General features: G+C 43.5%; 1 protein-coding gene across 6 annotated transcripts; it reads right to left on the reverse strand.

Moving 5' to 3' along the window:
• Window positions 1–5,799: 5,799 nt before the first annotated feature.
• Window positions 5,800–26,315, reverse strand: PEX5 (peroxisomal biogenesis factor 5). Of its 6 annotated transcripts, none has more exons than XM_066357796.1 (16): window positions 26,247–26,315; window positions 24,642–24,804; window positions 23,982–24,017; window positions 23,588–23,720; window positions 23,245–23,376; window positions 16,485–16,590; window positions 15,915–16,005; window positions 15,399–15,509; window positions 15,025–15,117; window positions 14,553–14,672; window positions 9,939–10,082; window positions 9,664–9,734; window positions 9,057–9,269; window positions 8,216–8,381; window positions 7,735–7,892; window positions 5,800–7,556 (listed from the first exon to the last, which is right to left on the reverse strand). In XM_066357796.1, exons 2-16 carry the CDS (start codon window positions 24,786–24,788, stop codon window positions 7,355–7,357), a joined length of 1,923 nt encoding a protein of 640 aa, XP_066213893.1. In that variant the 5' UTR covers window positions 24,789–24,804; window positions 26,247–26,315; the 3' UTR covers window positions 5,800–7,354. The 6 variants fall into 6 exon arrangements, with proteins under 6 accessions (XP_066213893.1, XP_066213892.1, XP_066213905.1 ...); XM_066357795.1 differs by lacking the exon at window positions 26,247–26,315 and adding an exon at window positions 25,470–25,600; XM_066357808.1 differs by lacking the exon at window positions 26,247–26,315 and adding an exon at window positions 25,435–25,567.
• Window positions 26,316–26,511: the final 196 nt, after the last annotated feature.

The following is a 26,511-nucleotide window of genomic DNA, read 5'->3' on the forward strand; positions in this document are numbered from 1 at the left end:
TTGTCTTGAACATAGAAAATCTCTCCTCAAGGAATGTCTTCTTTTGGCATTGTTTTGCGTTTGAAAATCAGCACAGGAGGCAGCTTGGTTTCATTGGCACAACAAGCTAGAACAACTGTATAGTGGCTCTTTTCATGTCCACTTGTCTTCACAGTTACAGTTTTCACCCCCTTCTTATCAACAGTTCTATTACTTGGGACATCAAATTGAAGGGGGACTTCATCCATATTTGCAATCTGTTCCAACTCAAACTGATATGTCTTCTGACATTGAATGACAAAATGATGAAATTCAAGGACCTCTGCTCATAGCTTTCAGGCATCTTTTGGGCAAGTCTGGTGCATGTACACATGCTTAGTCCATTCCATTTTATGAACCTGAAATGCCAATTGTGTCCTCCTTTGAAATCAGTAACTTCTTTTTCACCAGCAATTCTTCTTGCCTCATGCTGAACCATCTTTGTGGACACAAGAATTCCAATTGCCCTTTGCTCTTCAATCCATACCTTCAATTTCCTCTCTAAATCAGGTCATTTTGCTGACTTGCTTCTCATGGCCTTCTTTTGCCGTGGCATTTTCAGTAGGGTTTCTTCCCATAGCCAGTCTCAGATTGATTTCTCAGTTGGAGGAGGACCAACGTTACATTCAGCAGCATGATTTCCATTCACTTCTGCAAACTTGAATTCAGCACTGTACAAAATTTTTTTCTAAATCACCACAGAAACACATGGCTTAAAAAAAAGAAGAAACAGAGGAAAGAAGTATGGAATACAACTAAACAAAAACAAATGCTAGAAAAACAAAAGAGAAGAACCAAACAAGATACAAAGCTATCAGAAAGCAATATATAAAATGGCAATAGGAAACCCTCAAGTGTCAATAATTACACTAAATGTAAATGGATTGAACTCACCAGTAAAAAGACACAGAGTAGCAAAATGAATTAAAAAAGAAAATCCAACTGTATGCTGCCTTCAAGAAACATATCTAAGCTACAAGGATAAAAACAAATTAAAAAAATATTTTCTGAGCCATTTCTGGGCAGAACATGGCAAAATGTAACCTATTGTAATATACTGGTAATAAGTGCAAAACGATGAGCACAAAGACAAGGAGCATGAAAAAGCAGGGAATGCAAGGGAAAAAAATCTACAGCCACCGTATAAGGAACATCCAGTTTTTAGGTCCCAAATTTTTCAAAAAAGAGTGTGTCTTATACATGGGGAAATATGGTATAACACTCATCAAATATTTACTTTCCTAATCTTCAATGAGTAGCTATGGTCAATGAAATGTCAGAGGGTGTCACATGTATCACTTATGAGAGGAGGCAGTGAAAAAGCTAAGTATGATTCTATAGTCTCTCTCTTTCCTACCCCAGAGATTGCAAGGGCCAGAAAGTACATCTATAAGATGGTGGATCCTCAGTCAGCCTGGATCCCTGTCACTATGTGGAGCAGAGCCCTCCATTGACCACAATAGATCTGATAAATAAATTTTTGTGTATGAAAGCTACTGAGATTTGGGGGTTAACTTGTTCCAGTGGCATATTGTGACTGAGATAAAGGATAAAGAAGACTTAAAAATAAAATGGAATTTGTCACTTGAAGAAGGTGCTTCTGAATAGTTTCCTGGAGAAAATAGTTCCCTAGGTTTCCTTCTGAGTATTTATTCCAAGCTGCTCTCTCAGATCTCACCTCACTTCCTGTTGGATTTTGTTGGTTTGCAGTCACCATTTCCAATTTATGGACAGCTAGATCTAAAACCCTTTTAAAGAACACCTGGACATAAGTGAATCTCCTTTTTCATTTTATATCGGTCTGTGCTGGCAGTCACATTCCCATTACCCTGCTTTTGTCCCTAAGCACCTTGACCTTAATCCTTTATCATCTTCTCTTTCCTTCAGCTTGGTCAATCCATCATCTTTGATTTTATTTTTATCTTTCCACCATCCCTGTACTAATGAAAAGATATCAGGTGTTTTTAACCCTCTGAAGTTTCTTCTTGATTTTCTGAATCAATCTGATTCCTAGATTTAGTGTTTCATGTTCAGTTCCATTAATTACCTTCTTGGCCTTTGGGTAAGAAATAATTTCATTGAATTACTTCTTTTTCTCAATCCAAGAAAATTATATATTGAAAATATTGCCTGACTTGTGGTGGTGCAGTGGATAAAGCATTGACCTGGAAAGTGAGGTTGCTGGTTCAAGACCCCAAGCTTGCCTGGTCAAGGCACATATGGGAGTTGATGCTTCCTGCTCCTCTCCCTTCTCTCTCCTCTCTCTAAAATGAATAAACTAAAAATAAATAATATATGCCCTTGGCTCTTTCCAGGTGGCTCAGTAGATAAAGCATCCACCAGGCGTGTCAGAGGTTTCAGGTTCGACATCCCACTCCCACCCCACCCCAGGCCAGATCACATACCAGAAGCACCAATCGTTAACTAAATGGAACTAAGTGAAAGAATGAGTTGATCAATTTCCCTCTCTCTCTCTTCCACTTTCTTTTTCTCCAATCAATGAAAAAAAAATTTTAATCTATGAAAAAAAATTCTTTTAAAGAAAGATTAAAAAAGAAAACATATGCCCTTGTGAGCACAGTGCTAGAGCCCCTTTCAAATCAGTGGGAATTTTTTTTTTAAATAAAGAGAACAAGGAAACATATGTCCTTGTGCTAGAGTCCTTCTCAAGGCCTTGGAAGGTACTGGTGTTATGAGAGATCATGGTGCTTAAGCTTCATTAGCTTCATGATCAGAAGTTATATAAGTACCAACTCCAGAGCAATCTGAGTTCTTGTAGGTGATGATTCTTAAACCACTTAAATCCAAGGTTAGCACCTACACCAGGGGTCGGGAATCTTTTTGGCTGAGAGAGCCATGAATGCCATATATTTTAAAATGTAATTCCGTGAGAGCCATACAATTATCCGTGTACGTTAGGCATTATCCAATAAAAATTTGATGTTGTCCAGAAGGACAGCTGTGATTGGCTCCAGCCACCCGCAACCATGAACATGAACGGTAGGAAATGAATGGGTTGTAACATGAGACTGTTTTATATTTTTAACACTATTTTTTTTATTAAAGATTTGTTTGCAAGCCAGATGCAGCCATCAAAAGAACCACATCTGGCTCGCAAGCCATAGGTTCCCGACCCCTGACCTACACAGTTTGCTCTCTAGTCTGAAAAACAGTTTACATCAGAATAAGAGGAGTACAATTTGGTCAGCTGATTCAACATTGCCCATCTAGGGCTGGCACTCGAAATTCAAAGCTACATCTCTCACACTGGTGCTCTGTTGCACATGAGCTTTGGTGCAGTGTAGTCCAGCCTGCAGACCTGCTTGAATATACAGCAAAAAAATGTGTCTTCCCTTTAACATCTAGAAAGTCTGTGAACAAATTTTTTCCTTATACTGGGAATAAGGCTTTGGGTGCTGCAATTGTCACTTTTGGTACTCACCAAAAGTACACCCAGATCAGCCTTGATGAGGAAAAGTCCAATTGCTGATCCCATTTATAATCTCTATTCTTCACCTGAGGACTACTTTGTTTATAAGTACAATAAGCAAGTACTGAAGTAGCTTGGGAAAACAGTTAATTGGCATCTACAGAGTATGTTACCTTGTCAAGATGATTTTTATGCACCATCTACATCAGGGGTCCCCAAACTTTTTACACAGGGGACCAGTTCACTGTCCCTTTGATCATTGGAGGGCCGGACCATAAAAAAAACTATGAACATATCTTATTTTAAAGTAAAAAAACAAAACGGGAACAAATACAATATTTAAAATAAAGAACAAGTAAATTTAAATCAACAAACTGACCAGTATTTCAATGGGAACTATGGGCCTGCTTTTGGCTGAGATGGTCAATGTCTGGTTCCGTATTTGTCACTGCTAGCCATAGTAAGTGATATCACGTGCTTCCGGAGCCGTGAGGTGTGCGTCCCGCGTCACCGAAAGTAGTACTGTACGTGAGCAACGCCTCGCTTTGTGGCACCACCACATACAGTGCTCCTCTCACTGACCACCAATGAAAGAGGTGCCCCTTCCGGGAGTGTGGTGGGAGCTGGATAAATGGTCTCAGGGGGCCCTAGTTTGGGGACCCCTGATCTACATGATAAATGACCTTTGGTGATCATTTACATGGGACACAAATATCCTCACACTTTGTGCACTTACAAAAGGTTGATCTACATACCTCCTCTCTGTCTCCTTCTTGTTAATCTTTCCATCTTGTTCTTTCCCAGGTCCTAACATCAAGCCAAATCATTAGCCACCACCCATGAATCATTACAGCTCTATAACTTCTAACCTTCTCTTTTTCAGGTCAAGTGAATAACTAAATGCAGTACTCTAAATTCTGTCCATGGAAAAGGTATTTCTTTCTCACTGCCTTTCAGGACCACCCTTTAGGTTTCTATCTATAATACAAAGACAAAAACCAAGTTAAATAACTCATCCAAGGACACCCAGCTAGCAAATGTGGTATTGTGAAGCCAGCTAGTCTGACTCCGGAATCTATGCTCTTTAGCACCACTCCATACAGTCTTGGTAAATGGAGTGGGAAACAGCAGTTAATCATGAAGAAGGAAGCAAAACTGTTGGTTGCTACTAATTTTCTTTGGTACCATCTCCTGTTGACCTAGGGTTGGCAGTCACAAAAAGTTTGAATTCCCTCTAGTTGTTTTTCCTTCCTCTTGCTGGACAATCTGAATGTTTTTTCTTCTTCTGTTGGATCATTTATCAAAACAAAGAGATTGAGATTAATTGGTTCTCACTTAGACTAAAATAAACCAGTACCTTGAACTGGTTGATTAAACTGAGAAATGAAAGACAGAGGATGATGACTCCCGAGTTAACCTGATTTTTAGAGTCCATCTTACTTGTGCTTGGCTTTAACATGGTCTAAACAACTTAAAATAACCTTGGCTTTGAGAACCATCGGACAGTAAGATAACTTCAAATATACAAAAGTGATAGTAGTAGTAGTAGTTTTTGCTGCATAGCAGCATCTACCAAATGTTGTTAGTGGAGTCAACACATGAATTTTTTAAACTGATGAAGCCTATGTAGTCATACTTAGAGGAAAAGTCCTTTAAGCTCTGTCCGATTCAAATTTTTCAAAATCAAGCCATTGACTCAGCCACTTCCTTCTTAAACATCCACGCTGTAGAAATGACTGCCTCAGCCCCCCCAGCCCACTCATAGCCCAGGGCTCCGCAGGGCCCAGTCCTCACAGCTGAGGGCTCCAGCTGCCTGGAGACCACCCAGGCGGCGGCAGCAGATGCCCTCCTCCTTCATGGTGTTCTGTTTTCTTTCCAGTGGAAGTATTGCACATGAACTAAAGAAAAATTAGAAATTACAGAGAAGTATGACCAGTCATAATCTTCACACTTTTAGCGTATTGAGTATTTCCTTGTTCTCTTTTTAATGCATTTTTTTCTTGAGACAACCTGTGGTTTGCTAAACTTTTCTCATTATTTTTAGCATTTACTGTCCTTGGAAAATGTACCATAAGTAACTACATAATACTTCACTGTCTGGAAATTTACTAAACCAGTTCTCTTTTAGACATTTTTTACCTTCAGTTCAAACATGGGGATGAACATTTATCTCCAAATATAAATATTTGTTTATATGTTTTAAATTTCCCCCAGGATAGTTGCCCACACTAGTATGGGTCACTAGTATGCTCTTGAGACGGTCCTGAGAAAACCAAGCGGAGCCAAATGAAACTTTAAAAAACTATAAAAATTCTCCCATGTAATTCACAATAAAATATCAAGCAATGACATAAGAACCCCCACATTGTTTTTATAGAAGTACAGTGTAGAAAATGCATGATTATTAAACATCTGTCTGTTGCTAAACCACAAGCTCCATGAACACAGGGACTCTGTCCAGCTTATTCCTAGTACCTAGCATGTATTAAGTACTGAATAATCACTAGATAAGACAGATGTGTAATCAATATACTAATGAGAATTTGAAAGAGAAAAATAGGAAATTGTTAAATACCAAGCCTCCAAACACCAACCTGAGTCCCACCACCCCAAGTTCACATGGCAGAATTCAGACCCTTGTCAGTTCCTTTTATTCTTCATACAAATATTTTACAGTTTTATTTTAAAATCATTTACACATATTTATACAAGAAAAATAAATTTCAGGATGGAACCTTGGGACCATGGTAGTTTAAAAAAAAATCTCTCTGATCATTAATTACTGAAGACAAGGCAAGAGGCTCAGCAGTCATTTCTGGGGGTTAATGTAGCTCCCTCCACGGGGCACAGCTGAGAAGAATCCAAGCTGTTCCCTAACCTTCCCTCCATCTTCACCTTGCAGAGGTACTACAGGGGTAGGGGTTTTTTTTGACATTGTCCCCTGGAAACATTTCAAGAAGTACAGCAAAGACCTAACACTGAACTTCCTCTTCGCTAGGAATTTGGCAAGATGGCAATTTCTGAACCAACTTTCTAGAACAGCTACTAACTCAAGTCCTACTCATAGGTCTAAGAGGAAGAGGGACTGCTGTACCCACCACATGCCTCTCCCACTGCTCTGTCCTCCCGCCAGAGGCCGAACAGAGCCCTTGATCTGATCCCATCTGGCCCCTTCCAGGCTAATTCCACAAATAAGCCTTCCTCCTACCCAACACCCAGAGGACTCTGCATAGCAATGGACCCTCACAGCTCTTGATAGTGATCTAGAGCCCTAGATAGTGATGCTGGCATTCCTGTAGGCAGCATTATACCCAGGGAATCCGAGCCACAGCCAGGAGAGGTCCAAGAATGACAGAACTATGAGTACCCCTACCAAAACTTGGCTCTACTGAGCCCAACCTACACTGAAATCAAACAGACCAACTCCTGACTGACATCCTATCCTAGATACAGTCATCACAAGTGCACGGTAGAAGAACCTCCTACATACATCTGCCCAAGGACATTGCACTATTATGAGTGCCCAGTACAAGTGGGGAAAAGAACAGACAGTACAAATGTGGTAGACCCTATGAGAAATGGCAGCTGATGACAACAGTAACCCTTTACCTCTGGGTCCTACCCATAAAGCAGCACCAAGAAAGGGCATGATGAGCAGAGAGATCTGTAGCTGGATGTGCAATCCCTGAATTAACAAGGGACTCAGCAATAATACAGTTCATTTTCCTACAATTATGTAGGAACTAGGACAAAACCTACCCACCCCTACATTGAGGCCACTCCTGAGAGGCAGTACCGCTTATGATCGTCAGCCCACCCCCTTGGTAGGCCCATTTGGGGAGAGGGAGTCACATCCGGAGCGGGGACCCATCCAAGCAGACACTCACAGGGCAGCCCATCCCACTGTCACTGAGGCAGACCAAACATGGCTAAGAGGGTGGACAGATCCCGGGCATCAGCCGCCCCATAGGCATCGCTCTGGCCTAACATAGACAATGCCAAACGCAGGGTGCTCCAGATGTTCTCTGACATGGCGCCCCCTTCGCCCCGAGGGCCCCGGCTTTTCCTCTGCATGTTTAAGGCCTCCAAAAAGTGTTCCACAGCCTCCCTGTAAAAAAGAGTAACAAGAGCTGGTGAGCAGAACACCAAGAAAGGAAGTAGGTCAGCTGGTATGGGGCGAAAGAAAACTGGGGCTCATTAGTCAAATAACAGGAACAGAGCATAAAGAGTTAGGGCCAAAAAGGGAGAAAGAGTTCATTCATTCATTACTCAACAGATACTCTCACCGGTGAGCCCCAAGGTTGATGCAGCTGATGCCCAGGTTGTAACGGGACCGAATATAGCCAGGCTGTAGCTCAAGGGCCCGACGGTATGCAGCTACTGCTTCTTCACTCTGGTTTCCATTGGCCAGCGTGGCCCCTAGTTTATTCCACAGTAAATAGTCCTGGGACAGGGATGGAGAAGGGTTAGGAACATGGGCCAGGCTCAGATCAAATTCTGCCTAGTCTTTCCCCAGATTCACCAATCTGTTTAGCTAATATATGTTACGATCCCCTTCCTTTCTCCTCAAAAGTTTACTGTGTGGTTCAATGTAACCACTCTCACCCCACACAGACTCCCTTAAGTTCAAATGACTCTACCTACCCACCCCTCACCCATCTTTGCCCCGTTCTATCAAGGTAATCAGTACATGGGAGACTAGAATAAAATATCCCAGTACCCCAACCAATGATTCTTCCACCCTATTTCCACTCCTCCGAGGCTCACATTCGGACGAACGCTGAGGGCCGCTGTGAAACAGTCCACCGCCTTGTCATACTCCCCACTCAGGTTGAAAAGGACCCCCAAGCCACACTGCACATCAGGGTCAATGGACGTAGGGTCCAGGCGCACAGCAGCCAGGAAAAGCTCTTTTACTTCAACAAACAGGGAGCTGGAAAGGAAGGAGAAAATGCAAAAAATAGGCAGAGGAAGATGTCTGTATTCACACCCCTCCAAAATAATTCCTTAATTATTCAATCATATCCCGGAGATTCATCAATCTATCAGCCATCCCTCCTACTCTACTCCCAAATTCCAATTTAGAAACCTGTTCTTGCCTGACCAGGTGGTGGCGCAGTGGATAGAGCATCGGACTGGGATGTGGAAGACCCAGGTTCGAGACCCCGAGGTCGCCAGCTTGAGCGCGGGCTCATCTGGTTTGAGCAAAGCTCACCAGCTTGGACCCAAGGTTGCTGGCTTGAGCAAGGGGTTACTCGGTCTGCTGAAGGCCCGCAGTCAAGGCACATAAGAGATAGCAATCAGTAAATAACTAAAAGCGCCACAACAAAAAATTGATGATTGATGCTTCTCATCTCTCTCTCTGTTCCTGTCTATCTGTCCCTGTCTATCCCTCTCTCTGACTCCCTGTCTCTGTAAAAAAGAAAGAAAGAAACCTGTTCTTTATCCCGTCCCAGCATTACACTGTAGAATGCAGCCCTCCTTCAAGTACAGCCTGGGTCCTCCATCTCACTCTTAGACCCTCGAGTCTGAATCTATCTAAACTTACAAAATCAAGGTTCTCCTCCCAGTCAGGTTACCATGCTCACCCCAGGAGCTCCTCACTCACTCGGACAGCAGAGACCCCAGGATGCGCTTGCTGGGGCTGAGCCCTGCGCCGCCAGCCCCTGCTTCCCCGGGCACCACTAGGTGGGCGTAGGCCGGTGTGTAGCGCAGCCAGTCTCGCAGGGTCTCACAGGCCTGTCGCTGCAGGGACTCATTGGTGAAGCTGACAGCCAGTGCCATCAGTGCAGTCCGGTTATCTGGCTTTAGCTCCAGACACCTGTTTGGACAGAGATGGGCAGAGCGGTCACTACAGTGACGCTGGCACCCATCAGCACCCTGGGATGCAAGCCAGGCTTCAGAATGTAATCATGATGGCCTCATCTGCCAGCTCCAGATTAAGATACAGAGGAATCCTCTGCGTGCAACTTATTAAGAAAGTCACAGGAAACATTTTAGCAGCAAGGGAACCTGCCAGGGTCCCACAAATAAAATGTTTTTGAAGGAACAGAACCAGTTATCTACAACTCACTACAAATGTTAGAGTTTCAGTCATGAGACACACTCTTGTTAGTGGCCAGAAAGAGACAAGGATCTGGACCTGAGCTCCTATCATTCCCAAGGCTTTCTGCAGAGCCCCGGAGCCACCGCACCGCACCCTCCTGTGTACTCACTTCCGCAGTGCGCTGATGGCTAACAGTTCCTGTTCATTCTCTGCCTGGGTGGTACCCAGATACTGCCAAGCCTAGGGAGAAGTTGACAGATTCCATCACCCCTGTTTTCACCTTTCCGTCCTCCCTTCCTCTGTCTCCCCCCAATCACCATCTCACTCTCAGTCCCCACCCCAAGCCATCACCCAGGCCCTAATCCATCTGTATTACTACTCTTTGGGGCCTCCCTCAAAACTGGAGGAGCAGTCTCCACCTGGAAGTCAGAATGAATCACTCACTTCCATGTGCTTAGGATCCTGCTGCACAGCTGCCTCAAAAAGCAGCACTGCATTGGGCAGGTCGCCCTCCTGAAGTCTCCGCAACCCTTCCTCAAAAGGCTGGGGGTGGTCACGCAGGGGGTTCTCCTCCTCAAACTGGTACCCCTACAGGGAAGAAAAGACAAGTGAGATCCCATATAAGAAGCAGCCCTCACAAAGCAGCTGGAATAGACGACAACCAAGACAGAGGTAGAGAAGAAGTTGAAGGTCTCCAAAAAGGTATCTGAATAAACTCTGGCAAGTTTCCTATATTAATAATAGATCATCTATGACCACAGTAAAATCATTCAGTTTTGTGCTCATGCTTCTATATCCTGTTCACAATAAGGATATAAACTAGCCTCACAGTGAGGCTAGTCTACAAACTCCAAGATGGGAATAAGTTTATTTTAGGAACTCTTTATAGGCCTGGATTTCCACATCCTTGACTGCTCAACCACGGAACAGAACACGTGTCTTACCAGGATTTGCTTACAGTAATGAGATAAGCTCTCCTTAGCTACTCAACAGGCACTTCTTGTTATCCTGCAATAGCGTGGGAATGTATAAAGGAAAAGGCAATTTGGACTCAGAGACCCTGCCATTCAAATCCAACTCTTACTTAGCTCATAGAGTCATTGTGGGCAATAACAAGATGGAATGTGTTGAAGCACTTTGAAATTCTTAATTTATTCCTCAATTTCATTCTTAAGAGTTCTTAATATTAAACTGTATCTGATAGTAAACGAAAGCTAGACCCCAAATTCCTGAGGGTAGAAAATGCTTCAGAAAGATTCTGTTCCCTTCTGCGTGAGGATTTCTCATTTGAGGGAAGACATGGTGCTCTTTGCACAGTTCTGTCTAGTAGTATTATTTCATGTTAGGCAGGGAGGTAATAAAGCAAAATGGCAGTCACTAATAAACTGCGTGATTTCAAACAAGCAAAAAAATGTTCCCTTTGGAGAATAAATGGTTACTATCACAAAACAATATACCAGAAAGACAACAAAAAGCAAAATATTGCAGTTAAGGATAAACTGAAATGAAAGTATACATAATAAGCACACTACTACTGAGAAACTGCTGAAGAATCAGGAACACTTATCTTACCAGAAAGTTCTAAATAAAAGTCATCAGATTGAAATTATTTGTGACAAAATTAAATAATTACAATGAAGGTTTAAGAAGCGAGACATACACAAACAAGATGGATTTGGGGTCAATGTATAAAAAGTACGTTCATGTCGAACATAGGTAATGTTCAGGGACATCTCTATACAATATGAAAACTCACAGGCAGAAAACGACCCTACAACAGGCATCAGCAAGCCTTTTCTGTTAAGTAGGGCCAAGTAACATTTTGTCACAACTACTCAATTCCACCACTGGATTGAGAAAGCAGCCATAGATACTATTTAAATAATTAAGTATGGCTTATCTAATTTTCACATGTCAAAAATCATACGTTTCATTTTTTCAACCACTTAAAAATGTTAAAACCATTTTCAGCTCACAAACTAATAAAGAGGTGGCAAGATAGATTTACTGGAGGGCTTTAGTTTGCCAATGCCCACCTTAGACTATTAAAGTTCAAAAAAATAAATCCTTCTATATTCATTCTCAACTACTGGCCATCATCAGTCCTTGTCTTAAGCATCATGTAGGAAACAGAGATCATGGTCACCTATAACACAATTTCATAATGAAAGTAATTCCTGCCTCTCAGACCTACTGAAAGCATCAAATAAGAATGGTCACGCCTGACCAGGCAGTGGTACAGAGGATAGCACATCGAACTGGGATGCAGAGGACCCAGGTTTGAAACCCCAAGGTCACCAGCCTGAGTGTGGGCTCATCCGGCTTAAGTGCGGGGTCAGCTGGCTTGGGCATGGGATCACAGACATGACCCCATGGTCACTGGCTTGAGCCCAAAGGTCACTGGCTTAAAGCCCAAAGTCACTGGCTTAAGCAAGGGGTCACTCGCTTTGCTGTAGCCCCACTCCCGTCAAGGCACATAAGAGAAAGCAATTAATGAACAACCAAAGTATCGCAACAAAGAATTGATGCTTCTCATCTCTTTCCCTTCCTGTCTGTCTGTCCCTGTCTGTCCCTCTCTCTGACTCTCTCCCAGTCAATCACACACACAAAAAAGAATACTCACAAAGCCTTACCAAAAAGCTTAAAATACTATTCATGAATAGGTATTATCCTCAGCAGACAATGCAACAAGTCAGTGCCATCATGACGCAACCACAGGATTCTCTAAATATCCTCCTGCTCATGCTCTATTCTCTTTGAGATTTTATCAAATGCTAATGAGGGAGAAAATTTCAAAATTAGAATATTTACATAGATGAAAAAGAGTACTCTAGAGGTATCTTTAACACTATTACTTCCTAAAAATCTAATCCAAGCCAATCACTAGGTCTGATCAATGTCTGGTCTATTCAAAAATCTCATAGGACCACACTGCAAAAATAGGGTGACTACTAAGAGTGTGCCCCATCACAGAAACTTCTCCTTAATGCTTAACAGTATACAATATCTGATTGAATGATAGCTGTTGTCTTGAAAAATTAGAGTGCCATCAATAAAAAACAGTATATCAGAGACCCATGAATTTATCTGATAAAAGTCAGATTCACATTTTGGGGGGAAAAAAAGTACTAATGACATATAATTCAGTAATAGCACAAAGCCAAATAAAAGTCGAATTGTTCGTTATTAGTGAGTAATAAAGTAAAACATACTTCTGTGGACTACTAATGCAAATGTTTCTAATCCTAATTTTACAATACATCCCAAGGTATCAATCATATCAAATAGGGTTTAAGAATCTAAAAGCATAATTATGTTTTTAAGTTTTTAATTTAAAATTTTATTCCGAGCATGTCATTAATATGTGAGTAAACAAAAGCTAACAGAAAATGCTCATATGAAACTAGTGCTATGTCTATATTTATCAGAAGCATAGAGATTTTTATCTAAAATTTTATAACTTGCCATTTTTTAGTCAAGGGGGCCTAGGTAATTTATCAAATTGTTAATACAAATTAATAAAAGAAATATCTCCAGGTACTTCCTAAAGTTCTTCCAGATCAGAATGCTATAGAAGAAATTCTTATTATGCTAAAACATAGGATGGGGTCCCCAAGAGTCAGCTCTTTTCTATATATTAGTGCAGCAATTTTCAACCAATGTGCCACAGCCGGCGCACTGGGGAACCGCAAGGATTTTTAAAACATACACTACCTGACTCTTCAGTCAGGGCACTGACCTCTTTTCCTCAGATTGTCAAATTTAAAAAATGACAACAGCCGACACAACAATAACTCTGGTATGAATGAATCAAAATTAGACCATTTTTGTGTGTGTGTCAGATCAGTAAAAAAGATATTTTTTGGTGTGCCACAGAATTTTAGGAATTAGTTTACGTGTGCCACGAGATAACAAAGGTTGAAAATCGCTGTATTACTGGATAGCTCTCAGGAAATCAGACTGGGGTAACAAACAAAATCATATTTCTCTGAGTACTAAGTTTTTCACTGGCTTTTTAAGTTATCCTTGTCTTTTTAAAGTTATCTTGAATGTTATTCGTCTCTATCTCTGCACAGCTCCCTTATGTCATCAAGGTCTACCTCCAACATCCTGTCTTATATCGCATCCCTGGTTCCAACCCCAGAATCCCTTCCCAGACAGATCGGAGCTGAGAAGACATCACGAAACCAAGAAATTCTCTCCCTTCCCAATCATGCTTCATCTCGGCAGCTCAATTATTAACCACACCCCCAAATGCCCTACAACCCACCAGTTGTATTTTTTTCACAGTGATACCCCTGAAATAACACACACTTCTAGGTCGACCGTATATGTTATATGCAAAATTCGATCATCTTTCACCATGGATTGCTAGGAAATTTTCCTAACATTTAATATAATTCTTTGAAAACACTCTAAATTGGAGCGAGTGGTTCTAATTTCAAGGAAGAGGTCAGAATTTAAAATAAGCCTGTCAGTTTTAAAAAGTACAAAGATATTAAGGTATGGAAACACAAAGATAGTCTACCCACTACCACTCCACACTAAAGGAGTTATCAATTTACTCAAAATGTTTTCAATCTCCAAAGCAGAGCCTCCTCGTTTGTGCTCTGACTGCATCACGTGCAAACCTCTATCATAGGTGGACCACCACTGTGTCACTGTTATTTAATGAGGGTGGTCTACTATTTCTAACCATCAAACTCTATGAATACAGCATACTCTCAATCACTAGAGGACATCAGGGGTACAGGAATGTTTCAGACTTCTTCATGCGAAAGGGCTCAAGAAAATAATTACTTAAAAGTGAGTACCCAAATTCAGGATTAAAGGAGAGATAACAAAACAAGGAAATACTGCCCTGGCCAGGTTAGAGCATTGTGGTTACAATCCTCGATCACAGTACATACAATCAACCAATGAATACATAAATAAGTGGAACAACAAAGCAGTGTTTCTCTCTTTCTTCCTTCCTTCCTCTCTCTCTCAAATCAATTAATAAACTTAAAAAGAAAAAACAAACAAGGAAATCCTGCAATCTAAAAAACTAGTTCTTACCTTGTCATAGGAAGCAGTCGTGAGGTCGTCATAGTCAGAAAGCCAGGGGTGGGCCTCAGCATCCCGCTTCGCCATCTCCTCCAGCTCTGCCTGCAACTTGTCCCAGAAATCGACATCAGACTGTAAGGAAGGGAAGGCAGATAGAAAAAGGGGGATACATCATGACCACCCCATCCCACCCTCAGCTCCATTAGAACGATTCCCTAAGGCAGCACTTCTTAAATTTCAATGTGTTTACGAGCATCTGAAGCTTTGTAAAAATGCAGATTCCTAGATCTTACCCCAGATTCTGATTCAATCATCTGCAGTGATGCCAGGTATTGGCATTTTAGAGGCACCCACCCTACCCCTAGCAATTCTGACATGGAAGATCCAGGAACACCGTGCTCATCATCTTTGATGTTAACACACCCACTCTCTCCAATGGAGTCTTTTCTTTTGGGGCGTCTGCTCCTGCACTATCTGCTCTCACCTCTATAGCTGTTTTGGCTCGTTCAAACTCCACATCAAGGGCAGATGTGTTTCCTGATCTTGTGAACTGGTCAACCCAGGCATCTGATGTACCCTGTGGCAAAGAAGTACAGTCATACCACCACCAACAACTAAATACCCCCTAAACACCAACTAAATACCCCCTAAACACCAACTAAATATCCACTGAACACCGCCAACCTGGATACTTCTGAGAACCTTCTCAGAATCTCTTTCCCACCCACTCAGACCTGGGTGCTACCAAGACAAGCTGGCAACAAAACCCCTTCCCCATCTGGAACCGCTGAACACTGGACCCAAGGCCTAGGGCACCAGCTGGCTCCAAAGTGGGACTGGGAAGTGACAATGTCCTACCTGCTGCTGTATAAACTCTGCTGCCCACTGTTCTGCCTGAGCTCGGCCCGACCCTGCACCGGACTCCAGGGACACCTGCCCCTCGCCAATCTGCCGCACGAATTTCAGGAACTGGGGCACAGAGACACACATAGGCCACTCGGGAGAGAACTTCCAGGTGTGCACTCTCAACCATGCCCAAGAGGAGCCTGCGCTTACCCTCCCCTCTGACCATCTCTGGCTACAGACAAGATATGCTAAAGATCCTAAAAAATGTAGAGAGCAAAAAAAGAAAGGGATTTCTGGCTCTAAAGATCTGAGAAGGCACAGAAAAGAGAAAGGGTTAGCAGGCAAGGAAATGAGGGAAAGCATGTTGGAAGGAAAGAGGAAGGACTCAAAGTCTCCATTCTCCAGACTGGAAGGAATGGGCCTGGGATCTCATCTCCTTCTCTTTAAACTCAGCTAGGGTAAGAGAAGCCAGACCCTTCACTTCCAAGACCAGGTCTGCTGGGCAAGGCAGCAGTGGGTTTGGCTTACCTCAGAGTTAGCCAATTTGGGGTCATCTACTTTGGCCACAAAGTCACTGGCAGTGTGCCGCAGATCCTCATCAGGATGATACTCGTCGTACCTGGAACAGGTAAGGCCAGACTAACTTTAAACATTTGTTAGCCATTACCTTCCCCGGGCTATTCCCCACTCCCAGCCCACAGCAATCACAGTTTCTGTGGGGGAAAAGAAAGTGACCTTACTCAACTCTCTGGTTAAGGATGTACAAATTCCAATTTACATTAAAGAAGGACATTTGGGCAGGAGTGGTCAAGTGCTAGTGACATCCTTGTACCTCTCCCTTTTCCCAAACATATCTTTACAGAGAGAAGGAATAGATTGGCTCCAAAATAAAACGGAAACAGAGTGCATAAGGTAAAACTATGAACTTCTGTATGGACAGTTAGGATTCTCAGGGATCATAACACAAGTGGAAACCTTAATGTACAAAACGAGGGGGTTACAAGCTGGTTTGGGAATGTGGAGGAGACTGGAAGGGGCTGGAAAACTGTCCCACCTCCTTCCACAGGGACCCATCCAGAAAGAAGTAGCTGCACTCACCAGCGATCCGCGGCAGCTGTTGCCTCAGGCTCTCCCAGCCACAACTTCTCCTCTGACTGTTCCAGATATTCCTCAGCCCAGCGCGCAGGGGACACAGACAAAGGGTCTGCAAGGAGCAGAGAGTTGGGGAAATTACACAGGACTCAGTGAGCTGGCAAGGAAAGAGTACTAACTGGACCAAGCCAAAGCAGTCAAAATCCTACTTGATCCCTCAGAAACCCCTGGTCAAAAGAAAATATTACTAAATTTCCCATATCCAACCTGCTCCCCCTCAAGGGGCCTGGGGAGGAAACTTACTGAGTTGGGAACTGGAGACAAAATAAAAAGGCTCAGAAAAGGAGTAACGACCAAACCCTTTTGCATGAAGAGCCAGGAAACTCAGTAAGAAAGAGCAGGCACTAGAGCAGGGGTCCTCAAACTTTTTACACAGGGGGCCAGTTCACTGTCACTCAGACCATTGGAGGGCCGGACTATAAAAAAAACTACGAACAAATCCCTATGCACACTGCACATATCTTATTTTAAAGTAAAAAAACAAAACGGGAACAAATACAATATTTAAAATAAAGAACAAGTAAATTTAAATCAACAAACTGACCAGTATTTCAATGGGGACTATGCTCCTCTCACTGACCACCAATGAAAGAGGTGCCCCTTCCGGAAGTGCAGTGGGGGCGGATAAATGGCCTCAGGGGGCCGCATGTGGCCCGCGGGCCGTAGTTTGGGGACCCCTGCACTAGAGTCTCCACCTTCCTCGAAGGTACTGCTGGGAAGCAGCAAGGGATCCATGGAGAACAGAGCAGCTCTTGTTCCGTAACCAGATCTCCAGTCTGTCCCCCACCTAGAGTTCACATCCTCCCAACGAAAGCAGCCAAGCAGCACGTTTCATCTGAATATACCTACCAAGACCATCTGAAAAGCAGAAGGCTGAGCTAGAGTTAAAGACACATGGGTCCACTCTTCCCAACGGGCGTTTGTTTTTTTTACTTTTTAATTGAGATGTAAAATACAAACATGAAAGTACATAAAGCGTGCCAAGCTTAAGTAGACTGCTTCATTCGCTTCCACATATAAATACACTCAATCACCACCACCTGATGAAGATACAGGATATTCAGAGTTCCCTCGAAGTTTCCCTCATGCCTCCATCCCCCAGGGATAAACACTATGCTGACTTCAGTCACTTTTGATTAATTTTGAGGGCTATGTTTTTAAGTCTAATTCTAGAAATTGTCTTAGCTCTAGTGACAAAGGGCACTGCTGCAACATCTGAATAAACAAATCAAGGCCACAGATAGAATGAGGGTGCCAAACTCTGTTTCTCAACCTCTAGGACTTCGCCCTTTACTATTCCAGGGGACCAGGGGGAAAAGGCAAAGAAAAATTATTCAATGGGACTGTAAAGAATGAGTAAACAAGGCCCTGGCCAGCTGGCTCAGTGGTAGAGCATCGGCCTGGCATGCAGGAGTCCTGGGTTTGATTCCCGGCCAGGGCACACAGGAGAAGCACCCATCCGCTTCTCCACCCTTCCCCCTCTCCTTCCTCTCTGTCTCTCTCTTCCCCTCCCACAGCCAAGGCTCCATTGGAGCAAAGTTGGCCCGGGCGCTGAGGTTGGCTCCATGGCCTCTGCCTCAGGCGCTAGAATGGCTCTGGTTGCAACAGAGCAACGCCCCAGATGAGCAGAGCATCACCCCCTGGTGGGTATGCCGGGTGGATCCCGGTCGGGCGCATGTGGAAGTCTGTCTGACTGCCTCCCCATTTCCAACTTCAGAAAAATACAAAAAAAAAAAAAAGTAAAGAATGAGTAAACAGAGAAAACGTGAGCCTGCAGTGTTCCTCCCTTCTACTCTGCATCACATCTTTACAAACCAGATACGAAGATGGACATCTTGTCTTTGTCCCCAATTTGAAGAGCTGTCATTAATTTTAAAACTGAGGAGATTTATCCCCCCAGTATTAATGTTTAGCAGAACTTTACACTCCATTTAACTGAGACTTTGCTTTAATAATTTCAACAAAGTAATCTCAATATCTGAGGAAGTATTTTCAAAAGCTGAAAAAAAACAAAGGAGCAAGACTCTCAGAACATACCTAAGTATAACTAAGTAATCTATTACTAGTACAATAAAAAATACAGTTGACAAATTTTTTGGTCATAAATTCAGTCTCTTATTTTCACAGGTTCTCAACATTTATATCCAGATTTCCCTCACTCGCTCTTAGAGGCAACATTTTTCCTTTGCCCCAACGAGACTGTTGGCTCAAGAGTAGTGACCTAAGCAGATGCTTAACACATAGACTTTATAGCACCCCCTAGTTCCTTTATCCCATTCTGTTGAAAAACCACTAGTTCCTCCTCCTTACTCTCCATTCACTCCTTACTCTCAACTAGAGCTTCTTGCAAAAGCATACTCCAACTACAAATGCCCCTTCTAGAGAACACCATTTCTGTGAAAAAAATACAAAGTACCTGGACTTTAAAAGAGACATGAGATAGATTAAAAGAAAATCACTGAGGTGAAAAAAGACATCTTCAAATATCTGTAATTTGACATCTGGCCATATTAGCCACAAGACTCAGAATTTTCTGGCATTGGGAACCTGCTTTAATAAAGAAGTCAAAATAAAATACCACTTGGCCTTCACAATATTTTTTGAGACATTTTACAGAAAATCGGATCCATATGGATACCTCTAAGATTGAAGCAATTAAGGCCGACAAAGGGAAAGGGACTCTCCTAGGTCACACAGATGAGTAGAATTAAGCCAACAACCTAGATACCAAACATCCAACTCAGAATGTTCACCACATACAGCTTCTCACTGTGTGTTCCTTGCATCTAGGCACATCGACCCCAAGTCAAAAACTCAGAACTTCCTACCCTTATCAAAAGTTTCTGTGTTTGCTAGACAGCACAGTGGTAGAGAATGTAGCTTCTAGAATCAAGCTACCTGCACTCAAATCCCACTCCACCATCCAGCTTCAGACAAATTACTTAACCCTCCAAGTTCCCATTTCCTTATTTATAAAATAGAAATAATAGTAGCTACCTCATAGGGATTGTTATAAAGGCCAAATAATATAATGCACATATAAAGCACAAAATAACAAATATTAGCTATTGCTATCACAGCTGTTTACTGCAAATCCACACCACAAGTAGTAAACATCACAATGAGATGGTTATTCCTTTTGTTCCATAGCCTCTTCCTCTGTTATCCAGGGGAGATCCAGGACAATCCCCTTCTGCTACTGCTGCCCACTGCTTTCCTACAGAAGTACAGGTTTCTCTCTCATGATTATCACTGAACCTTACATACCATGTTAGCTGAGGCTGTCTAAACTAATGATTGATGCTTCTCATCTCTCCGTTCCTGTCTGTCTGTCTGTCCCTGTCTATCCCTCACTCTGACTGTCTCTGTAAAAAAATAAATAAATAAAAATAATTTAAACTCAAACTCATTAAGGTTATGTTTCATTTCTAGACGTGAGCAATCATGAGACGGAGAATTATTCAGCCCAGAAAATTAGGGTTAGGGGGACAGAGTCCATCAAGAAATATGGCAGACTAAAAACTGAGCTTGATGTGGTCATGGAATAATTCTATACGTTGATTGTGGTGGTGGTTACACAAATCTACACGTGATAAAACTGCATGAAACTATACACACACATAAATAGGGGCATGTAAAACTGGTGAGATCTAATAAGCTCTGTGGGTAATTTCCTATTTTGATATTTTGCATAACTAACAGTTATTTATGCAAAATGTTATCACTGGTGGAAACAGTGTAAAAGAAAACCAGAACCTTTCTGTACATTTTTTTGCAACTTCCAGTAAAACTATAATTATTTCCAAATAGAACATTAAAGCAAACAAACAAAAATTAACTTCAAGGTGCCTTTTAAACTTAAGTCTATATTTGTAACAATAGGGATTAGAAAATAATAAGACTTTCAAGAATATATCCTTATCTCATCTCAGTCTACTTAACCATAAAGCAGGGGTCCCCAAACTTTTTACACAGGGGGCCAGTTCACTGTCCCTCAGACCGTTGGAGGGCCGGACTATAAAAAAAACTATGAACAAATCCCTATGCACACTGCACATATCTTATTTTAAAGTAAAAAAACAAAACGGGAACAAATACAATATTTAAAATAAAGAACAAGTAAATTTAAATCAACAAACTGACCAGTATTTCAATGGGAACTATGGGCCTGCTTTTGGCTAATGAGATGGTCAATGTGCTCCTCTCACTGACCACCAATGAAACAGGTGCCCCTTCCGGAAGTGCGGTGGGGGCTGGATAAATGGCCTCAGCGGGACGCATGCGGCCCGTGGGCCGTAGTTTGGGGACCCTTGCCATAAAGTAATAGGTAATCTATATCATCAGTATAATTATATCACCCACTAGTGTTATCAGGATAATAAAAAAATTTTAATTACTAGAAAATCAATTTTCTTTAGCCTTTTCTCCCAGATCTCACTTCATTCATTCCCTAAATACTGAAGATCCACTACATACAAAGCAATATACTACTGCAATAGGACATTTTTTATGAAGGCAGACTCCAGCTCAGCTTCTCTTCCCAGCTTCCCATGTCTTTGCCCCTGTGAAGCAGACATGGTTACAAAAGAACATAAGAAAAAGAAGAGAGAGCTCTCCCAAAGAGGGTATCACAGGTAAGACAGGCCCAAAGTGTTTTTTTGAAGCTTACACATTATGGAAGATTTCAACAGCTGCAAACAATTCAGATAATTATAACAAAAATCTCATCAGTCTCAATGCCTATATAGTAGTGATTTTTTTTCTTTTTTTGAGCTATGAAAAATAACTGATGCCCACACATTACAACAGAAGACTCTCCATAATGAGAGACAGCACTTAGGTCTAAGGTTTCCATGAGACACCATCTCAGTCTAGTGGAGGGTCCCTGTTACAGCTCAGATTTCTCAATGATAGTGTAATGGTTCTAAGTATAGAGACTACAGGCAACAGACATGCGTTCAAATGTCATCTCTTTATTGAATAATTCTGGACAAAGTATTTAACCTTTCCAAATCTCAGTTTCCTTATCCATAAAATAGGGGAGGAATACCTACCTTGTAAGTGTTCCTATAAAGATCAAATAGGTTTGAGAATATAATGTGCACAGCACGCTTAATGAACCAAGAGCACCTGCTATTTACCTTCAACTTCAACTTAAGGGTAGGAAAGGGAGTCATGATAAAAGAGACCACTGGCTTTATCAAAGGTGAGTTTTAGCTGTTAAATTTTGGGGGTTTTCTCCTGTGTATGCAGTAAGCCCTATCTTTAGAAGAATAAAAATGATGAGGGATAAACCAATTAGGTCCCACTCATCACCTCAAGAAAATTCAGAACTATGATGATGTGAGCACCCTGAGATTCTAGGATCTTTGTAACTTTGTCCCTTTGAATCTCTTGTTATTCTTGGATTTCTTAAATTAGAAAAAGGCTAACAATGCTTTTCTCTGAGGGCAATCAAGAAGAGAAAAGCTGAAGAGAATGCCCTTCTTCCATACCCCAGACAGGATTAGGGGAGAGAAAAATCCATCTCAGAGGATGCAGTGAGAATGGACTCTCTCAGAGGAAAAAGTTGGCTGAGACCCTGAAGAGCCAAAGCTATAGGCCTGGCAGAGCCACATGATGGTTAACCCTACAGGGTCTGGAATCATTCAAACCCAGAGTCAAATCCCAACTCCACCACTCACAGAGCTGTGTCACCTTGGGCAGTTTTCTTATCTATAAACCAGGAATAAAAACAGTAACTAGCTCAAGGGTTCTCATGGGGATTAAATAGAAGATGCATTTAACGTCAGCCTAGCGTGCGGAGGACCCGGGTTCGATTCCCGGCCAGGGCACACAGGAGAAGCACCCATTTGCTTCTCCACCCCTCCGCCGCGCTTTCCTCACTGTCTCTCTCTTCCCCTCCCGCAGCCAAGGCTCCATTGGAGCAAAGATGGCCCGGGCGCTGGGGATGGCTCTGTGGCCTCTGCCCCAGGCGCTAGAGTGGCTCTGGTCGCAACATGGCGACGCCCAGGATGGGCAGAGCATCGCCCCCTGGTGGGCAGAGCATTGCCCCTGGTGGGCGTGCCGGGTGTATCCCGGTCGGGCGCATGCGGGAGTCTGTCTGACTGTCTCTCCCCGTTTCCAGCTTCAGAAAAATGAAAAAAAAAAAAAATTTTAAAGCACTTAACACAAAGCCTTAAACATAGTAAATAACCATTAGCTATTATTATTAGTTTTTATTATCATCAGGGTATGATCTTTGCTCTCCAAGATCTTATACTTCAGGTCCTTGAACTCAACAATCGCACCTTCAAAGGCCCAATCCTGTTCAAGATGTCTTAATGCCAGAATCCCACAGGCTGTATTAAATATTTCTCTCTTCCTGGGCCACACTGCAATCTACGCAGTCTCTCCACCAAACTACAGTAATAAAGTTTCAGGTAACAAAGAGGTAAACATAACTCCTCATGTTCTCATTCATGTTCTTTCTCTCTCTCTCTCAAATCTTTTTCCCAGTTCAAACCTAGTCCTCTTTTAAATATAAGTTTCAATTACCTATTATTATAACCTAAGGGAAATCAGGTTCAGTGCACCATAGAAATGATCAAGAGTCCGAAAAAGTCACAAGCAGCTAAAATGACTCTCTATCCTAAGACGAATTATGGTAACAGTGTAGAACTTTGCCCTATAGGAACCATTTAGATTTTTCCATGAGGAACCTCACCTGTCACTTCAGAAATGAATTCTTGGGACCAGTCAGTCTCATTATAATCCTGAGTTACATCCACAGCATCTCCAGCTGCAAGAAACTCCTGGGCCCAATTTTCAGATAAGGCCAAGTCTGCCACACCAGGGGCTTAAGAGAGAGAAAGAGAGAACTAAGAAACAAAAGAAATATGTATTATTCTACCATGCATAAGGAACCCTGAGGGCACATGAAAACACTGTTGCTTTCTTCTCCTCCTGCATCTCAGCTTCCCAGTCCCAGCAGCAACCAAATATAAAACCCCTGGGCTCTATCTACACAGAAAATGGTGATCTCCCCTCTCACGAGACTTTGGACCCACCTCTCTGGGGCGCCTGGCGGAAGCTTGACTGTTCAATCTCCTGCATCTCTGCCAGGAGGTCATCCATCTTGAAGGTCTGAGGGGCACGCGATACAAGTGGTACATTCTGGTCCTGGAGGAATTCTGCCACCAACTGTCAGAAGAGATGGTGAGATGAACCCAGCAAGTGACAGACCCATGGGGTAGGGGTTACTAATGTCAACTACAAGGAAACAGAGAAACTATTAATTTGGAAATACTCAAAGAATACATTTCTAAAAATAAGCAGGAAGGCAAAGGCAAATTTCATTTGGTCAGGAAAGTCCAAAGACTGAAACATGGGTGAGCCAAGTTTAAAGTAAAAACACAATGAGGGGGGAAAATAAACTGCAACAAAAGAAACTGGTATATTTACCTCATCTTCAGAGGCTACGCCCAAAGGCTTAGAGACCTAAGACAGAAGGGAAACAACATGGTACAGTGGTGAAGACCAGACACACAACTAACTTCAACTGGGTTAAAACTCCAGGTCTGCCATTTATATGACCTTGGGCAAGTCACAGTACCTCTCTGAGCCCCCGTTTCTTCACCGATAAAATGGTTGCCTTTATCAATGTAAAGGTGAACAGTGCTTACTTAGTATATTGCTCAGTAAATGAGTGTTTACCCATTTACTCAGTAAACACTCATTAAGTGGTAATTATTATTCGCAACACAATAGAGCAGTGATTTTTCAACGTTTTTTATCTCATGCAACTAATTACTACAATTCTGCAGCACACCAAAAAAAAAAAAAATTACAGTTTTTATTGACCTGACCAAAAAAAAATAGGTATAATATTAATTCATTCACACTAACTGCTATTATTGTATTATTGGCTGGTGTCACTTTTTTATTTGACAATGTAAAGGAAAAAAGGTCAGAGCCCTTGTCTAAATAGTCAGGTGCAGCATGTTTTTAAAATTCTTGCCGCACACCAGCTGAAAATTACTGCAACAGAGAAAGGAGTTAAGTGTACATGTGGACCCTCCATTCCCAGCCACCACTTGGGCTTTCCATCTCAAGAATACTCACTGCCTCAGAGGCTGGGGTTCCTGGTGGCCAGGGACCAGGCTTTAACCCCTCCTGCCGAAGGGCCTTGTCCTGGGTGAAGTGCCCGGCCAGCTTCATGAGTGGGTTGGCACCCCCGCATTCGGCCTCCACCAGCTCCCGCATTGCCATGGTGACAGCCAACTCTCTGATGGGCAGAGAAGGTTAGGAACCCAGGTCCCCACCCACAATTCAGCCTGTATCTGGGGGAGGCAGATAGACATCTGTCCCAGGTTACCTAGTGGCCACACTCTCCACTCCTGGCCCCCACCTTTGCCAGGAGTCCCAGAGCGGACCGCTGCCCTCATGCCACCACCCCCAAAAGCCCCGGGTATCAGCCTGAGCCTCCACAGCGGCCTCCACGACTGTGGACTCAGACGGACAGATTGGCCGGCAGCCGTCCCCCAGAGGGGCCTGGGTCCCAAGAGACCACGGGGTTACAATTCCGCAACCGGGCTGTACCGGGGCATTGGCAGGGCAACGAAGAGGGGCGATGACGCCTGACTGTGAACGCCAGTGCCCCACACTCCCCGTAGTAAGGCGCACACCGCGGGGGGACCACCCCCTCCCCTAGGTGACCTGAGCCCCTCCCCTAAGTCACCTGAGCCCCTCCCCCAGCTCCGCCAGACCAGGCCCACCACTCCGGCGCTCCGCACCGCCTCATCTCCCCCAACCCCAGTCGCAGCTCCAGCCCCGCCCCCGGGACCCGCGAGGACGCGGCAAGGGCGAGGAAAGCTCGGGAACGTGACCTCGGGCCCCCCCTCGACCCTGCGCTCACCGTCGCGCGCCACGCCGCACAACCCGCCTGGGCACCTGGTGCGGGATGGAACCGGAGAGGAAACGATGGGGTGGTGAGCCAGGGGCGGAGCTCGAGCTTAAAGGAGCCGTGACCACCGCGCCGCTGTCCTGCCTTGCGGAAGCTGTTTTAAAGGTAAGACTGCGACGCAGCGTGATGGGAGGAGCCGGGAGTCTTAAAGGGGAAGTCTAGGACTACTCTGGGAGCTTACGGACTCCAGGACTTGTTTGAAGGGAAACGCAAAGAAGAATGGAGCTAGGAGGGGACTTTCTGAGCTGGGGTGAAATCCGAGGGCACGGGATCCTGGGCTCAGTGTATTCTAGCTCTTCCCCGGAGGCGCACTGTGTAACGCGCGATTTGCGAGAGTCAAATCTGGGGCCCTCCCCAACCTTCTAGGCCTGTCCCCTTTCAAATTGCCTTTAGCGGACCGTATCATACATAGTCTGACTGGAGACAGCGGACTGCCCCCAATCCCTCTGACACCTCTGCGTAATAAGGAAAACAGCACTGGATGATGACAAATTCCGGAGACTAAAGAAAGTAGAGTCCAACGCACCATGAGACCTCAAGCTGGTAACCCTACAGGGAAGGTGCACAGTGAGTCACTCCTCTTCCCTCCATTCTCCCGCGCCACTGGTCAAGGTCACCATGATGGCCTATTGCCACTGCCCCAAACTGGGGAAATACAGACCTGATGCAAGAAATGATTTTAATCACGGTTTAAGCCTCAGGCCCCACCATCTGCCACAGGATTGGATCTGGTGTCAGACTTCAAGAAAACCCTGAAATCTTACCTGGCTCCAAGACCAAAGTAGACCTGATGTCATGAAGAAGGGCTGCTGGTAGATGAGCAGGGATGGTGGTGCCAAAAAGACAAAAGCCCCAGTCCAGCCCAGGGTCAGCAGAGGAGACAGACAGCAGGTGGCGCCCTGGACCAGGCTTCTTTTCAGGCTGTCCTGCAGATTTCAAAGGTGGAGGCTCCAGGGAACCAGAGGGGCAGAGCTGTGTCAACTAACTTAAATCTCGGGAGATAGAAAAACTGCTCTGAAAGATCAGGGG

This window comes from Saccopteryx leptura, chromosome 1, assembly GCF_036850995.1.
Source record: "Saccopteryx leptura isolate mSacLep1 chromosome 1, mSacLep1_pri_phased_curated, whole genome shotgun sequence".
In the NCBI taxonomy this organism is placed as follows: Eukaryota; Metazoa; Chordata; class Mammalia; order Chiroptera; family Emballonuridae; genus Saccopteryx; species Saccopteryx leptura.

Bases quoted from the DNA above. Each gene is read 5' to 3' on its own strand.
- PEX5 (XM_066357796.1), bottom strand. From the start codon at position 24,788: ATGGCAATGCGGGAGCTGGTGGAGGCCGAATGCGGGGGTGCCAACCCA. The intron at 14,673-15,024 runs GTGAGAGCAGAT...CCTTCCTTACAG, and splicing joins GAGCCAAAACAGCTATAGAG to TCTGATGTCGATTTCTGGGA. The intron at 9,270-9,663 runs GTGAGTACACAG...CTGTCCAAACAG, and splicing joins GCCATCAGCGCACTGCGGAA to GTGTCTGGAGCTAAAGCCAG.